General features: G+C 34.1%; 2 protein-coding genes across 5 annotated transcripts in view; one reads left to right on the top strand and one right to left on the bottom strand.

Annotated features, from left to right (window-relative positions):
• The window catches only part of LOC129243678 (major facilitator superfamily domain-containing protein 6), an 84,014-nt gene that overhangs the window by 53,261 nt on the left and 11,526 nt on the right, over positions 1-19,227 (bottom strand). The window lies entirely within an intron of this gene.
• LOC129243676 (transferrin) overlaps positions 1-19,227 on the top strand; it is a 33,710-nt gene that overhangs the window by 12,852 nt on the left and 1,631 nt on the right. The window contains exons 2-3 of the mRNA XM_054880872.1: positions 18,486-18,853; positions 18,921-19,223. Coding sequence (XP_054736847.1) covers positions 18,486-18,853; positions 18,921-19,223 — 671 coding nt within the window. The remainder of the gene's footprint in view (positions 1-18,485; positions 18,854-18,920; positions 19,224-19,227) is intronic.

Here is a 19,227-nt window from a genome sequence, read left to right as displayed (position 1 = left end):
ATTTTTGCAGAAAATTCACTACTGGTAGTTGCATTTGAGTTCGCGGCATTGAAATGCAAATAAGAAAATAAATAATTACGAACCGAAATTGAGCCTCCATCTCAAGGAAGGAACTATTTATACAATTTTTTTTAATTCCTTGAACTTACACATTTCAATAATGCCACCAAATATGTTTTAGTTCGAAGTGGGTGCGCCTATACTTCTTCTCTGCAAAATAGATACATCTCGGTTATGAAATGGAACTAGATTTGCTATAAAAAAAACTGTTACGCAACATTATAGAAAAAAGAGAGAAATATTTTCATTCATCAACAAGAATTTCTATGATCCCCCCACATGCCATTTGAATTCAAGTGCTTAGAGTTTCCCGTCCATTTGCTTTTCCAAGGCAATAAATAAAGGCACGAGTGCAATCCTCCCAAGTATGTGGATTAAATCCGAAGATGCGTGCTTTTCGAATTGTCGAGTGAGATTCAAAATTTTTTTTATTTTTTTATAGAATGCAGTGTATCCTAAGGCGTAAGAATAAAATACTTTGCTTAACGGTATAACGGCGCATGCCGGATATTTTCTTCGTAGTAATGAGTTAAAACGAAAACACATTAAAAAAAATCTTGTTTCTGAAACTGAAGCAATGCTTTTGCCAAGTAATACTACAATACATTGCAAACAATTGTTCTGACACAAAGAGAACGGACTAATTTTTCTAATTGTCTTGTTCATTAACAATAGAAAATTAAAACTAATAGTGACTTGGCTTGTTGACTCAGAATTGATGATTTACATTTTTATCATAAAGTAACTACAAAACAAAAGTAGGCAGTAAAGTGTAAAAAATTGCATGAAGATCAAAACAAAAATTAAAATTTGCGGAGCTTTTTTCACGTATATTTGAGTCAAGTGATACATGGCTTACTTTGAGGTCTTCAATACCGCAAGGATGAGTTTTTTTGTTTTCCGTTAGCTTAAGAGTGCACTCGCTCATCGAGTCTATTTATGCTTAAAAATGTTACGGTCTCAGTCATATCAGAAAAGGGTAATATAAAAAGGTGTGACGTTTAATCACAGCCTTAAGGGGTTAACCCACTCTAACACGTCAAAAAGTAAACTAATTTGAAATATTTTCGCTGGAAAAAAATTAATAAAAGAAAAATATGTTAATACTTGTAGGTCATTATTAAGTACCTACACTTTGATGATGATAATTGATTACTATCGCACCGATCACTAGGCGGATAGTAGCAGTCTGGATTGAGTATCCATGTGATTTCGGAGTAACAGGTTGTTAGCCTGTACCTGTGGGTAGTTAACTATACTTTCAAGAGTAAAAAAATAGTTTTAAAAACTTATTACAAAAAATTATAGTCATACAGCGGAGATACGTCGGCGAAAAGCCTTCTCTGTTTTTCAACTTTGAGTAAACACAATTTTATTTTTTATTTTTACATCTCAAAAGATAAAAAAAGTATGGACATTTTTTGGTATCACTTTGTTTACAATACTCGTATATACAAATTTTTTTCCGAAAATAATATGGCGTACTTAAGCTTTGCCTTTTTTAACTTACACGAATGTCTGGTAAAAAACTTGTCAAAATATTATTTGTAAGCCGAAATGTGGAGTAATGACATTTTATAGTTAGAATAGTGAGCCATTACTTTGGTTATACAGGGTGGGTCATATACCTATTTTTTTGAGAATGGTAACACAAATGACATGTCAAATGTGTTCATAATTGACTTAAAGGTTTGACATTTACGAAATGGGACGCTATACGATTGAACAAAATTAGGAAATATTGAAAACCTATTTCCAAAGTGGTGAGTCTTCTTCTTCTTTTCTGATTTTCACATCGTGGCTACGTCAATAAGCAAAATTGTCGGATTTGGGGCTCAGAAAATGCACACGTTACTGTAGAGAAGCAAATGCATCCACAACGTGTCACTGTTTGGTGCGGTTTTTGGTCTGGCGGCATCATCGGGCCTTTTTTTCGAAAATGAGCGAGGAGCCGCGGTTACAGTAAATGGCGAGCGTTACCGTGACATACTCAACGAGTTTTTGTTTCCAAAAATTGAAGAGGATGACATGGACGACATTTGGTTTCAACAGGACGGTGCAACTTGTCACACTGCCAAAGTTACACTCGAACTTTTGGCTACCGTTTTTGAAAACCGAATAATCAGCCGAAATTCCGATATCAATTGGCCGCCTCGGAGCTGTGATTTAAGCCCGTTGGACTATTTTTGTGAGAAGCCGTTAAGGACAAATGCTATGCGAACCATCCAGAGTCGATTGATGCTTTAAAACACGAAATCGAAGTTGCCATTCATGAAATTGGAGCCCAAACAATCGAAAATGTGCTTAAAAATTGAGTTGATCGAATGGCCTACTGTAAAGCAAGTCGTGAGAGTCATTTGAACGATATTATTTTTCATTCATAAATGACAATGTTCAATCTTCAAAATAAAAAAACAAAATTGAAAAAATATTGATTAGTTTTTTTTTTATAGCCGATTCAAAAAGCAAATTTTACATGGCCCACCCTATAGATTTTGGATGTGCTTCTCATTGTCTGTCTGCAAAATGTTAAATCTGCGAAAACAGTTTTAAATGTCTGGGAAAAAAGTGCGAAAATATGTTAAATGTGGCTTAAAAATCTAACTACAACATAATAAAACATAACAGCGCTGCTCATCTGCAAACTACATATGAGCAGAGAATGTTAATGCAAATGCAATTGCATTAACATTCTCTGCTACTACTGTAAATGCTTCGGCAAAAAGCAATTTCACTTTGTATGTATGTATGTATAAATATAAGCGCTAATGTTAATGTTAACTAATATATAGAGGTCATGGAGAAACAATGTAGGGAATTGTGTAGGTGTTAGCACTTGCATTTGTATATTATATATATTAGTTCATACATTCATATATAATTACGCATAAAAACCCTGCTGTTGTGTTTATTTCTAGTTTATTTTTTATAAAAGTACAGATAAATTAAGTATTAAGATGTGGATATCACGCAAATTATGGTAAAACTTTGTAAATGGCTTAGCCGCTTACACATTTTCAATTGATTCAATTTATTAGACGAAAACCGCCATCGAAAAGAGGAGCTCATGAATGCAAGCCCACCAGCTATAATAAATCAAATAATTCTGGAAGAAATAAATGGAGATGAGGTCACGTCACGTATTTAACTGCTTACAGCCGATTTTTAAATATCCTGAATAACTAAAAAAATGTTCAACGTATAACAGAAAGTGTTTGTCTTTCCCTTTCAAAAATGTATTGTTATTAAGTAGGTTATGACTGTTAATAGACTAAGTATCTCATTTTATACGCAACCGGAGACGCGGACACCAGCTAGTTTTCCAACTTTGTCCAAAATTCAACAAATTTTCCAAAAATTGTCATCAAAATGTTCAAATTTTTAATCATAATCTTTAGAAAATTTCTGGATATGCGCTTTTTTGCGAACATCTTTTTAATGAGCATTTTCTTCCATTATGGAAAGACTTTATATGAAAGACAAACATTGCGAATATTGTAAAAAGATAAAATGATTTAATTAGATGAACAGGAATGAATTTTTTTCTATTGGATGTACTGCTGAGAATCAACTCAAGCTTAACTTAAACCTAAATATTTATTCGGTCAAAACACACATTTATATGTGTATGTGTATGTAATATTGATAAATAAGCAGCAAAAACATCTCTTAATCAACGCCATTCATCAGACAGAGATAATTAATTGTTAGTCAATTTCTTCCAAACTCATAAATGATTACTCTTAATTTAAAAACTCCATAAATTAGGAACACAAATAAATTAAATATACAAAAAATCATACGAGTAAAAAGCAATCGAAAGATAAATTTAAAAATAGCTGTAAATGTGTATATATGTGTGAACAAACAAAACTGAGAATCGCACAAAGCACAAAAACCCCAAGATTTCACATTCAGTTTGTAATTCCCCGCGCTGGAGTTTAGGATATACATACAGTATTGGCCAAAACTAAAGTACTCTCTTACAGGATTGCTAATATTGCGAAATAATTCAATAGAACCACATAAAATATTGCATATTTTTGTACCAAGTTTTTCTTATTGTTGCGGTATTAATAAAACATAAATACAAAAAAAAAACAAAAAACTCGTTTAATATAAGTTAACACATAACTGAAACTAAAATTTAAAATATCCATAGTACTCAAATATGAAATGGTCTAAACTAAAGCATCCCTCCCTTAATAGAAAGTTATTTACATTTATGGTTTAGCATTTTGTACTAAACTCATTATTTTTGATTACTTTAGCACATACTTCATAACTTCCAGCGATATGTTGTACCAAGCTTATATAACAGGTTCAAACAATTCTTCCTTTGTTGTACAATTTTCTCTGTTAATTTTCGAATTCACAAACTCCCATAAGTACCTACTCAATCGAATTAAGATCGGGAAATTGAGCGGGCCAAACTAAGACCTTTACAAGAGTTTGCTGTAACCACGTTTTACAGTGCCTAGGGGTATGTTTAGTATCGACTGAACAGTGCGACCTCTACTGTTCGTCTTCTAATGGTACTAGCAAATGGACTGGCAAATTTAAGGGGTTACATGGGTTTCGTCGGCTAAAAAAAGGCCTATTTTCAATATTTTTTTTTTCTATGTAAAAAACTATTTATTTAATCCAAACTTTTTTCTGTCTTGTATTAAAGAATAATTTCTGAAATTAAAAGAAAAAAATAATTAAAACTCCTCCATTGTGACGTCATTTCCGGTGACCCCTCGAAAAAAAGGTGCATCCGCGTTGACTGACTACTGACAGGCTCATCAAAAATGAAAAAACAAAAATAAGTGTTTTAGTTAAGACCATAAACTCGTGCTTGAACGAAGGAAAGAAAAAAAATTTTGAAAATTTCGGTCAAATTTGCTTGACATTTTGTTTTTTTTAAATAGTTGTAATTGAAAAAAAACAAAATCCTTCGTTCAAGCACGAGTAAATTGTATTTCGAGCACCTGTGTAAAATTTCATCAAGATCGGTTGAGTAGCTTTCGAAAACATTTGACAACCGACTTTGAAAACACAGTTCCGAGAAAAACGCGTTTAAAGTTTTGAGTAACAATAAAAATGGCTTGAAGCGCACACCTTCCAAAGGCTGTATCTCCGAATTTATTATTCGGATCGACTTGAAAATTTAGGAATAATATTTCTGAGATGTTGTAGAAATTAATAAACAAAAAAAAAAAAAATCGAATTTTGGAACCAACGAAACCCATGTAACCCCTTAATACGCTTTTTATTTGATTAGAAAAAAATGTTTTGAAAGTGATCTTAATGCAAAAAAATTAATTTACCCGTTCACATTTGGCAGATTAGCTGCAAAATTAATATTCAACTGTTAAGATTGTTTTGAAAAGTTTTTCTTAATAGAAATTTGTTTGGTGGAATATTTTATTGTTTTTGATTTGTTTAATTATTATTAACGATATGAAGAAAAGGCAAAGAGAAGCATTAGTTAATTTAACTACACAGTTGGAGAAAATCCTTGAACGACATCTACTGAGGTTGAAAAAAAATTATTGTAGCAAAACGCATGCGAAATTCGATATTACATTTTATAATAAGCAAAACAGCCGAATGCGTCTATGGGCATACGCTTTTTTGTGTAAGTGAGTGCATAATTAATAATACCTTAAAAAATTATTAGAATTATGTCTAGAAAACGCTTTTCTTTGCCAAAAATTTTATTTAGTTTTTAATTTTAGGTTTCTCCTTACATTTGTAATAATAATTAGAGATAACACAGAAAACACAGGGTTGTACAGCAAAGAAAGAAATTTTATACTCTCGGATTTCGGGAGAGAAATTTTCTATGGGTAATCTAGCTTTTTAATTGCGGATTGGGAGTTAAGCTCGAAAAAGTAGATAATCTAGTTATATATTATGTAAACGCATTATCAGTCATATATTTCTGTTTACGTGATAATTAAAGTTTTACTTTGAAGTAAATTAAAAAATATTTTTCTTTTGTGATAAACATTTCTTTTCGCTTTTTACGGTCTTAAATAATAAAAGTTATTACTCTGAGTGGCAAGTTTCGTACTAATCTTGCACAAAATTGCTTTTTTATCAACATACAAACAATTCAAAGCAATAAAGTGTGAACTTTATTGAAGACACAATTTTTATGGAGGAATTCGTTCAAATTAAATTAAAAATTTTTAAATGTAATTCATCTTAAGGTTTACTGACTTTTTGATTACTAAAATGTTTCTGAAAGATTGATAAAATAGTAATTAGGATGTAAATAATAATAAATCAATGTTCTTTGCGTCGAGTTTTCAAATATAGTAGTTTGCTCCTTATCAGTGGTGTGTGATTGATATATTATTAACATATATATATATATGTATATTAGGCCGGGTCGATTTGTGGGGAGGCAATAAAATCGCCCATTGCTCTGTGAAAATCATATTCTAGATAAGAAACTTTGCCGAAGGAACCATACCTCTAAAACGAATTCTGATGTCTCCCAATTTGGGTCGAACTTTTTAGTTTCTTTTCTCATGTAAAGGCCAAAAATTGTGATATTTTGAAATGATTGTATGGGGAACCCCCAGGGGAGTTTCAGGGGGTGTGCCACTGGCATGGGTGGATCGGCCGTCCAAAGTTAGTGGGGGTCGGTCATACATTTGGACTCGATTGGAGCACTCTAAATGGGTCAAAGTGGGATTTTTCGTTCGACCCAAATTGGGAGACATCAGAATTCGTTTTACAGGTATGGTTCCTTCGGCAAAGTTTCTTATTTTGATCCCTAGAATATGATTTTCACAGAACAATGGGCGATTTTTTTGCCTCCCTACAAATCGACCCGGGCTAATATATATTTATATATATATTTTTTTTTAATCGATTAGTCAATTTTTTGTCTGAACACCAGCCAGATTCATGTTTATAGTATGTAATTGACGACTTAAACACACGCATAGGTACAGCTCAAACCATTAGCAAAGACTTATAGCCGAAATGCCTAGAGTTACTGAAAAAAGAGAATCTAAAGAGCCGATAATTAGCTCGAAAGGGAAAAAATTACTCAGTTTAGTAAATTGAGTTGGAGGGATTGTTTTGAACGTCAGAATGCCTGATGATAATCGTAGGGAACTGACTTTTTGTGGCGCTGCAGGAAGTTCGGTTATCGATTATGCTATCAATTCGTCCAACTTTACATTGGCATTGACATTGAATGTTTCAGCACGTGCACGAAAATGCTCCGGTTTTGAAAGATTTTAATGAATCCCCACAGCAAAGTCCATAATAAATTATGTAGCTAAACGGAATTATTATTTTAAGTTGTGCGCTAAAAAAAAAGTTTCAACATTTCTGTAATGAGGTTGGTCTTCTGAACACAGTCAGGAACTCCCGAGATTGGTGGATACTAGCTATTACTCTGAAAATTTTAAATCTTTGTTTTATCGCACAGGTGATGGACCTTGTATACATGGGGTACACCGTACTATACCTATGATGTTAGACCCTTTTTCGACTCACTTTTTGCAATGCGCGATTTGAGCCATGTACTCCATGGGTACAAAAAAAAAACCACCTGGCAAAGACCAGATTACTTACGAACGCTACAAGTACACCCCGGACACTTTTCTTACTGAGGTACTGAGTTTATTTAATATGATTTTCCTTAAGAAACAGATTCCGAACGCCTTTCGTAACGCTATTATTACGTGTCTTTTTTAGAAAGGTGATCCTTCCATGCCCTCACATTATCGCGGACTACCATTGCTTGATACTAAATAGTTACAAAATTTTTGCTGACATTTTGTTAAACCGTAGAAATGAGTGAATTTTAGTAAATTTCAAATGGGTTTTCTTAAGAATTACTCTACTGCTCATAATTCTTTCAATCTGACTAGTATCGTCCACCTCAATTTGTGTGCAAAAAAGAAAACTTTTGCGTCCTTTGTAGATTTTTCATGTGCCTTTGACACAGTTGAGCGTAATATTTTTTTTTTATAAACTAACACGTCTCGACCTCTCCAACCACATAATTGATATTATACGTCTTATTTATTGCGACACTACAAATCAGGTCCGCTATAACGGAGCGCTCTCTGATCCTTTTCTTGTTAATCAAAGTGTATGGCAAGGTTGTTTGCTGAGTCCTACCCCTTTTTCCTTGTATCTTAATGACCTAAGTGACAGGTTACAATGCGGTATTAAAGTTCCTGATACTACGGTCAAGGTATTGCTGTACGTTGACGATATCGTTTTGCTTACAGATTCTGCGATAGATCTTCAAAAACTGATTGCTCATCTTTACGCTTATTGTACGCAGTGAGGTCTAAACGTAAACCTGATTAAATCTAAAGTTATGGTTTTCAGAGAATCTACAAGAATTCCTGTTGGTTGTCATTGAATTTACGGTAGCGATTCGTCAATGAATATAAATAGCTTGGTATTATGTTAAGTTATAAACTTAGTTACATAAAACATTTGAGGCAAAACTTGCAATAAATACTACGTGGCTGAAATACATAAACAATTCGAGGATAAATATTTCCAAAAAATTGAAAATTTTCTACGCTGCGTTCAGGTAAATAATGTTTTACGGTGCTCAGATATGGGGTGTTGATAGATATGAGCCAGTAGAGACACTTCTGCGATCCTTTCTAAAAAAGTTAATGTTTCTACCTCCAAACACGCCAAATTATATGCTCCACCTATAAACAGGATTGTTACCACAGTTTCTCAATACTCTCTATACCCATATGACTTTTATTGTACGTTGCCTTAGTCTACCGGCAAACAGACTCGCTTGCATCTTGACTAAGGGAGCAGTAAGGCAGGGATCGCATTGGAAGTGGAATAAAATATACAATGGTGTAGATATGGATTCCCCGCTAAATTTTTGCCCAACGTCTATTAAATTAGCTTGCTCTTAGGAACTGCTAGCTTTTACTGAATGTGCTTTTCACATGATCTTTATTCACATTTGGCGCCGCTAGAATCAATTTATTTTTAATGATGAGCTCGCGGCGTATGCTATAAGCTTGGCTTTTAGAGCTAGAGGCGACTTACTAACTTGTACTGTTTGCAATTTAAATGTTGTTGAAGATGCGTTCCCTTTAATCGGTGTTGTCCTCTTTATTCAAATAAACGTGTAAAGTGTTTTGGTGAGAAAGTATTGGATCTTCGGCTGGTTTTAAATAAATATCTTAAGAGAAAATAATTATTTTGTTCTTTATAAATACATTTGTAATTGTTTAAAGTATAGAGAACTAATTCGGAATGAACTTACTTAATTTAAAATTGAAGTGTTTTGCAGATATGCAACATCAAGTGTTAAATTAAATGTCTATGATTTTATTTATCCTACTCTATTTTTGTATGAATTTCCAATATTGTTAAATATATTTATTGTATTGAATAAATAAATATTTTAATATTTTAATATTTTTTCTTTTGTTTTGTAACATTGATAACTTTTTGTTAAGTAAGATTTCAGTTAATAAATAATATTGTATAAAAAACTAGCAAACCCGGTCAGCTTCGCTGGGCACACTAAAATAGAATAGATATGGTTTAGAACAGAAAAGATATGGTTTTCATATTATTTATTTCTTTATTCTTTATTCAAGCGCTTTGGCATAAACAATATTTTTTGTTTTTCTATTTGTTTTTGAGTAAATATAAAATATAAATTGAAAATCAGGAAAAAAGAAGATTGTTTTTAAATTTCAAATCAACGCAAATGAATAACTAAGAAACAATCGTCTTTTTTCCTGATCATCCATGAATTTTTCGTTTCAATTTATATGTTTTATTAAGCATTGGAGCTTTTTTAACCATTATCCATTTATATTTTTCAAAAAACAAAACGAAAAAAAATTTTTTGAACATTCGGATTTCACATTAAATTCTCAAATTTCGTAAGAAATTATTCACTGTTCCAAAATCCACTCCAAAAAAATTCACAAAAAAATTTTACACTTTGCCCTTACGTCCTCTCCTTATGGCATCCAAATCAGAATGAAATATTGACACATTGTAACTCATACTGTCAGTTTGACAGTTCAGTTCCGCCCCAAGCGTTAAAAAAGTAAACGACATTATGGCTGGTTCAAAAGAACGTTGTACCCGTTGCCAGTGCTCCGAATTACAACCAAACTTTACGAAACCCATTTTCAATACTTACTTAACAATGTGTGTAAGTTTGGTTTAATTCGGTGCAAAGACACGGCCGGTTAGCGAACACACACAAAAAGTTGACTTTATTTTATATATTTATAAGATAAAGTTAATCAGTTTCCATTAAATTTTAAATGGGTTAATTTCATGATAAGCTCAAATACTTTCAGTTATTGATATTTAAGTCATACAAAAAAGTTATATTCCAAGGTTAATCCCGGGATCAAAATTTTCCACTAATATTGGCGTCCCTGGTAGAACTATGCGTAATAAGACTGGTTACCACTACGCATATAATCGATTATTCATGCGTAAATTTCGCGAACACAAATGCAACTTGCGCAGGTAATTAAATGTGTGCGGCATGCATTCCTCGAAAGGGGAACTTTCTGTCTTTTGCGACGAATACTGAATTCTCCTCATTCTCATCTTATGCTACGGGCGGCTACACACTTATATCGCATTTATTATGCTCACATATATACATACATATGTATGCGCGTATGAATATCTATAGTTAGTATTCGTAATTATAGACTAGACAACAAATTAATAGTGGCAATGAGCTGACGAGCGTGAGGATATGTGTAGATACATACATATGTTTGTACGAATATGAACGATGAAATACACAAAAAAGAAAGGATGACGCGAAATATTGCGACGAGGGGAAATCCAGCAAAATGTTGAAAACAGAGGTATGACTCAATTGATGTCAGTTTCGATGTACTATACATAAACTTTGCATGGCAACTCGTTAAGTGACCGGTAATCGCAGCGGTATCTTCTTCTTGATTTTCAAGGTCAGTTTATTTCGTAGACAAATCACGCAAATTTTCAATTAAAACAGATCGAGTGTATTTGCATATAAAATTTTATTGAATGTATGTACGAGTATGCACGTCAACACGAAATAACAGTTAACAGTTTTTGTATAAAGCTTTTAAAGATGCGTAGGCCAGTGATACTTTGCAGACGCAGCATTGAGGTTTCAAGAGACGTTAATGCAGTAGCGACCTATTTAAAACTTTTATTAGACCAATTTATGACTATAAACCTGGCAGTGTTTGAAAATTTCGTGCTTAAGATAACTATTGAAAGTGGCATTAAATTAAGTTTTTTCGTACAATTAAATTTTTAAATCGTTTTATATTTTTTGGTATTTTTTCAAAAGCGTAAAAAGTTTATTGGCCAGTTTTTTGACAAAGGCTTTAATTTGAACGCGATTGAAAGTCGCTGAATTGTGATTTAGCCCAAAATTGTATTTTTTCGTATGGATTTAATTTTTTTTACCACCACGTTTTATACTCCGATTTTTTATCTCAGAAAAATTTGCCATTTAAGCACGTTGAACCGAGATTTATGCTATTCTCGGTTTTTTGAATGCCATTTAACTCTCGGTATTTAGCCAATAGACAAATACATACAAAAGAGTGCAGCACCTTTCCGCGTTTTACCACAAACTCGCACAATGCATCGTTCTTGGCCGCCGAGTAATTTTGGTTGCGCGCCTTTGAAGGACTTGCTGTACGTTTTTATATTGCCTTTTACTTCCATTTTAGAAAGCAAAAAAGGCAAAATTTAAAATTGAAAACTGAAATTGCTCGGCTTATAAACGGAAATTTAATTTTTTTTTTAATTTTTTATAAACTGTGAGTTCAGTGCAATGTCAACTATTTAAATTCGAGTTGTTAAAAGACATTTACGATTCTTCGCAAAGCTCATTATTTTTGCGAACAAATCGGAAAAATTTAGCCGCGTCGTATTATAAATTGAGATTTAGTTACTAGGTGGCGCAAAATTAATCACCCTATCATATTTTGCAAATGATGCCGTACGCCAATCATATCTTGCATTTGTGTACTAGGCAACTGCAGAATACAAACAGTCAACCAATTGAGCGCGTAAAGATCAAAATAAAAATTTCCATCACCCAAAATATTTATTTTTTATTTAGTAAAAAAGTTATGCAAAAACAAAATTGGATTATTCATTTTACGCCACCTTGTAAATCAATTTTTAAACTGTTATTCAACTCGGTAAACAAATTGTGAAGAAGTGAAAAAAAATTATAAAAAGTTTCATAAAAAATTTTGAATTTTTGATGGAAATTTTATGACATGTTTCTTTTACGAAGTTTAGGACTTGGATGTATAACTTTTTTTCATAGAAGAAATAAGAAACAAATAAATTACACTGTGCGACAGTGATATTATACTTTTATGGATACCTAGCACAACTTGTAGTAAAACTAAGAAAAATGGTATAGGCGAAATTTCCAATACCCCCCCAAAATCTTAATTTATGGCCAAAAAACCGTTTTTCGAAAGGTTGATGTATACAATCACTTATAACTTCGCCAATTTTAATCCGATTTTTTTTTTTTAGTTCAAAAGAGCAAAATGAAACCTTTCCGATAGTGTCTTGACAATTTTTCTGAAATGATAACTGCCGTGGCTGTAGACGGAAGTTTTTCGAATTTTTTGATTTTTTCTCTGTTTTTTCAACTTTGACGTTATTTTTACGATATTATCCGAATCTCGGTGAAACACCAAAATTAAGAAAAACATTTTTCTAATAGCGGTCGCCCCTCGGTAGGCAGTGGCAAGCCTCCGAGCGTATTTCTGCCATGAGAAAGCTCCTCATAAAAAATATTTCCCGTTCGGAATCGGCTTAAAACTGTAGGTCCCTCCATTTGTGGAACAACATCAAGACGCACACCACAAATAGGCGGAGAAGCTCGGCCAAACACCCAGACCACACAACTCTATGCATTTTCATCCAATTGCAATAAAATATAGCTTATTCGACGCAAAATTAAGTTACACTATATTATAATAGTGTATCGGATAATATCTTACAAATGATGTCAAAGTTGAAAAAATGGAGACAAAAAAAAACTTACAACTGCAGTCTCGTCAGTTTTCAATTTAAAAAAATTATGAACGCACTGTCAAAAAGGCTTGTTTTTGTTCTTTCGAACAAAAAAAATTGAAATCGGATGGAAATTGGCGAAGTTAGGTGTGATTTTTCACACCAACCTACTGAAAAACAGTTTTTTGGCCATAAAATGAGATTTTGGGGGTGTATTGGAAATTTCTCCTATACCATTTCTTTAGTTTTTCTATGCCTACAAGTTGTGCTAGGCCTCCATAAAAGTATATTTAGTTTTTTTGTTTTGTTACACAGTGTTATCAAAACTTGTCACAAGTCCCTGAAATTATTAAACACACTGTACATAAAATTTAAAAGCTTATCTTAGGGCTTATATGGATTTTAAGAGCATTTTTGGAGTACATATTTAGAATTTAATGGCGTATCTTAAACGTTTAAAATACGTTTTTAAGAACATATTTTGGATTGCCCTGGTGATTCGCTACCGTCGATTTGTTAATGCGAGCATTTGCATCCTTGGAGTATCTACATAAATAAGTATTCCAGGATCTAATTTGATACATTTTTCCTATAACTTCTGATATCATCCCTTGTTCTTATTCACCTCTTCTAACCCTTTGAACCTATCACTGAGCACTTGGGGTTCTCCTTTAGATTTTGCTTTGAAAGTTGTCTAGCATTTAATGTCTATTGGCGTTCAAGGTTCGACACTCGCACAGACAGTAAAAAAGCAGAGTGAGGATGGTTAGTAGAAATTGCTTCATTTTCCCATCAACTTTCAAAACATACGTCCGAAAATTTCCATCTCTGTGCGGAGCTAATTTTTTTCAGTTGCTCTCGGCGGTTTTTCAACAAATCATTTTTCGTTATTCAAATAGAAAGTTATAATATAACAAATAATAGATAATTAAAAATAAATAATAAGTAATAAATATACGAGCGGGGTTCAATAAGTACCCGTGTTAAAAATGTTAGAAATTTTTTCAAAATTTGTATTTATCTTTCAACATAATTCCCTTTTAGTAAGATACACTTCTTCCAACACTCCGGACATTTTTTAACCCCTCCAAAAAATAAGATTTCCCATTCAAAAACAAAAATCGAATTCCGAACGATACTGCTCTTTTTCCATCTTAGCGAAAAACACGAAATACGTCTTACTTGAATAGCTGCCAAATCCAAACTAACCTATCAATCAGTCTGAAATTTCTTTAGCCGTCGTTTGATAGATGGCAGCATACGATGCTAACACCAATTTCCCTCAGGAACGCCCTCTGCCTTCAAACACGGGTACTTATCGAACAGCCATCGTATTTATGTTCCAAGTGACGCAGTGAAATAATAAATTGATTTGCTTAAAAGATTTAAAAAGTTTTTAGATTTTAGATTGTATTCAAATTTAATTTGGGCTAAGATACCTATTCTGGCATTTACTTAAACTTCATTTATTTGAACCTTTTCAATTTTAACTCAAAGTGGCAGAAATTGACGTAAAAAAAGTTTAACATTTTTTTCACAGAAGTTATGGAGGTGGCAAAAATCAAAAAAGTCCTCAACAAGAGGTGTGAAAACATTATATAAGTCTAACTTTTAATACAATAATGAATACAAAATAGAGAAGTAATGAAGTCCTTTACAGCTGATTCACTAGAATTTGTATATCTTGGGTAACCGAACTACAGTTTACTAAAGTACAAAAGTATAAATTTTTCTGTATTTTGTGTTATAACTTTTAAAACCGTTGAGACTGAGTCTTAGAAAATATCCTATTTAATAAGAAATTTTTCAATATATTTAACGATTATAGTTAAGTGGAATTTTTTGGATAAAATTTTTAGAATGTGGAACTTGTTGTTGTTGTTGTGCTTATTATTCTTCTTCTTCATCTTTGCTTCACAATACGTGGTGGCCCATAGCTTCACAAACAATCTTCCTCCAGTTCGCTCTGTCATTTGCTACATTTTTCCAATTACGAACTTTCATCACTTTCATGTCTGCTTCGACGCCATCTCCTTCTTAGACCGCCCCTCTTTTTTCCTCCTTTTGATCTGAACAATTTAATATTTGAATAATACGCCTTGTTAGCCGCTTTAATTCTTTCAATAAAACGAGTTCTAAGTATTTGAATTCATTTACGCTTTCAAAAACAAAATTAGCTATAACTATATGTAAGTAGATTCCTGTCATTAGCATTACGTAAACTTGGGTTTTTCAGCATTGACATTCAGTCCCATGCCTATTGCTTTTGATTCCAGTAGCTTGAATATGCGACCTAGTTTGGTTTTTTTTTTTTTTTTGCCATGATGAGAACGATCTCAGCATATGCAAATTTTCTAAAATCCTTGTGAAATATTGTGCAGTGCAAGTTAATATCCTTTATAACTGTGTGAAAATCATAGCAGCAATACATCTCCTTGCTGACACCAGACAGTAAAAATCAACGTGAGGAGAACCAGTTCAATTAATTTCAACGGAGTGCCAAGTTTTTGGAAACAGTACTTGATTTATTTTCTGTCTAGACTTTCAACCGCTTGTTTAAAATCAATAAAAAGGCAGAAGATATCAGTGTTGTGCTCGAACAACTCTTCAACCATTTGGATTACCAGGAAACCTTGTTCAATTGTTGATCGATTGCTTTTAAAGCCGCGCTGGTACTCATCTACAGGGTGGCTGATGAATTTTGCTGCATTAAGAAACTCAAATAACTTTTTTTTTAGTGTATGGAATTCATTTATTTTTTTTTTCAAGTTGAAGGTCATTAAATTTTATTAAATGTAGATTAACTAGTTTTAAAAATAATTGAATTTAAATGCCCCCCATGCTCGTTGACACAAGTGCGGCATCTTAGTAAAAAGTTGTTCATTGCTGCTTTGAGAGTTGTGACAGGAATAGCCGCAATTGTTGCCCGAATGGATCGTTTTAGTTCATCCAAATTTGTTGGGTTTGTTTTATAAACTTCTTGTTTACATAAACCCCACAAGAAAAAGTCAGGTGCAGTAAGGTCAGGCGACCTGGGGGGCCAACGAAATTCGGAGTTTCTTGAAATCAGTTTATTGGGAAATTTTCGTCGCAACTCTGTCACAACAGTCTGGGCTATGTGAGACGTTGCCCCATCTTGTTGAAACCACACAGAGTTGAAAGGAATTATCTTTCGGCGTAGTTCTGGATAGAAAAATTCTTTCAGCATTTTTACATAACGGTCTCCAGTAAGCGTAACGGTGTGACCATTTTCTTTAAAAAAATAAGGCCCGACAATACAGCGTGAAGAAACCGCACACCACACTGTCACGCGAAGAGGATGCAATTCCGTCTCGTGGAGTATCTGTGGGTTAGAAGTACTCCATATTCGACAATTTTGTTTGTTCACATTGCCGTTTAAATCGAAATGGGCCTCATCAGACATGAAAAGGCAGTTTAACATGTTTTGGTCTTCTTCCACCATTTGCAGGATCTTCTGGCAAAATTCCAAGCGAATCGGCAAGTCTGCTGCATTCAGTTTGTTAACCATTTGAATTTTGTAGGGAAATAAGTCTAAATCTTTGTGCATTATTGTTTGCAAAGACTGTCGGCTGACACCAAGTTGAGCAGATAAGCTTCTTGTTGAAACCCTTGGATTGCTTTGTATAGCTGCAGCTACAGCAGCGATCGTTTCCTCCGTCCGAACTGGTGGGTTTCGATGATAAGGCCTTCTTGCGACTGTTACTTGCTCAGCAAAATTATTCACCAGTCTCATTATGGTCCATCTGCTCGGGGGATCGCCGCCAAACATCCGCCTGTACTCTCTCTGTACCAAAACTACGGACTCCAGTGCGTGATAGCGGCGGAATATCCAAATTCTTGTTTGCGTGTCCCAGTTATCCATTTTAATAAATTTTAAAGATCAATCTGCAAATTAAAACAAAAATGGAACAAATAACTTAAAAAGAAAAAAAGTTATTCAATTTTTTTTTGGTAGCGGCTTTCATCAGCCACCCTGTATTATTTCATCAGTATAAACTTTGATTGGAACGCAACTTTGAAAATTAAAAAGTAGTTAATAATCGTCAAAAATATATTTTGTGGGAAAAATTATTAAGATACCAAACTGAAATACTATCTGACTAATAGCCTTTCCAACGATACCCCATTTGGGCCAATCGGATCAGTAAATTCTGGCTTATACAAAGTTTTCGCAACTTCCTTTAGAGAGTTTTTTGATTTTTGCCACCTCCACAACTCCTGTGAAAAAAATGTTCAAATTCTTTTAACGGCATTTTCGTTAGAATATGAATTTAACCTATGTGCAAAACTTTAGCAAAATTGTAGACCATTTTTGCAGAAAATCATCACTTTTTTATTATATAGGGTTATTCAATAGGTGCGCTTCAACTTTTTTCCGATAGGGAGGGCGAACGACGCAATATTTTTTATTTTTCGCTTGTCATTTGTAAACTTCATTAGTATACATTTCATCATGGAACGCTACACACTTGAGCAACGATTGCAAATCGTGCAAATTTTTTATGAAAATTTATAAATTTTCCAAAAAATCATCTTCAGTGATGAAGCTCACTTTTGGCTCAATGGCTTTGTCAACAAGCAAAGTATGCATTACTGGGCAGAAAGCAATCCACACGTGATTCATGAGGCACCGTTGCATCCCGAAAAAATCACTGTTTAGTGCGGTTTACATGCCGGCGGCGTAATTGGCCCATATTTTTTCGTTGGCGAGAACGATCGCCACGTTACTGTAAATGGAAATCGATACCGCGACATGATAAACGATTATTTTTGGCCGCAATTGAATGGTATGGACTTAGACGACATGTGGTTTCAACAGGACGGGGCCACAAGCCACACAGCACACGCTACAATTGATTTGTTGAAGAGTAAGTTCGATGAGCGCATTATTTCCAGAAATGGACCGGTGAAATGGCCGCCGCGCTCGTGTGATTTGACGCCTCTAGACTATTTTCTTTGGGGTTATGTGAAGTCATTGGTCTACAAGCCGGCGACAATTTGTGAGCTCAGAGCCAATATTGAACGCGAAATTGCTGAAATTTCGGCCGATTTATGCAAAAAAGTGGTCGAAAATTGGGTTCAACGATTGGACTTCGTAAAACGTGCACGCGGTGGTCACGCAAAAGAAATCGAATTTCATACTTAAATGTATATGTTCAAACTCGATAATAAAAAAAAAATTAGTTAAAAAAGTCAAACCGTTTGTGTTTTATTCAAAAAAGTTCAAAAGTTGAAGCGCTCTTACTGAAAACCCCTATAGAATGGCCGGATGTGCGATATCTCCTTTTTTTTTATTAAAATGTGCATTTTAAGTTTAAATTTGCATTTTGAGCCATACATAATAGCTTTTTTCTTTTCTTTTTTCCCAAAAGTACGTGTCTGCATCGTCGAGTCCCGTGGCACATACCGCAAGACCCCGAAGTTTTGCCCAATTCTGGAGGCAACTAGTAATATAGAATGCGTAATTGGCATCGATCGTTTGGACTGTGTGCGACGGATACACAAAGGTACCGCCCATTTTGGTGTGCTCTCGGCAGAAGAGCTTATTGCCGCACGTTGGGCCAGCGTCGAAATTTTGGTCACAAGTGAGCTGCGTTCGCATGACACCCATTTCGAGTATGAAATCGTCGCTGTAGTGGACAACGAGGCAAATATACATACAGCGCATGATCTGCGGGGTGCGAAACTTTGCCATCCTGGTTATGGATTGGGTAATCATTGGACCGATGTGTTAGCTAATGTACGTGTAATACTAACCGTGTTTTTATAATTTTTTTTAAAGCCATATTTTTTTATTTACTTTACAGTACTTTGAGTCAACACTAATTTCAAAATCATGTAACCCGGACATATCACTGACAGAGGATCGCATTAGCGCATCGGCGAAATTCTTTGGGCCCAGCTGCAAAGCCGGTCCATGGGTGCCTAATCCAACACAAGATCGCGCTCTCAAAGACCGCTACCCGTCGCTGTGTCAACTCTGTTATGACTCTTACCGCTGCGATATTGGCGACAAGCACTGGGGCCGTCGCGGCGCGCTTTATTGTCTCACAAATGGCGTTGGAAATGTTGCTTGGGCGCGTCTGGATGATGTGCGCAGTCATTTCGGCGTAA

This window comes from Anastrepha obliqua, chromosome 4, assembly GCF_027943255.1.
Source record: "Anastrepha obliqua isolate idAnaObli1 chromosome 4, idAnaObli1_1.0, whole genome shotgun sequence".
Taxonomy (NCBI): Eukaryota; Metazoa; Arthropoda; class Insecta; order Diptera; family Tephritidae; genus Anastrepha; species Anastrepha obliqua.
The sequence above is the reverse complement of the archived record's forward strand: the minus strand, read 5'-3'. Positions and strand labels throughout refer to the sequence as shown.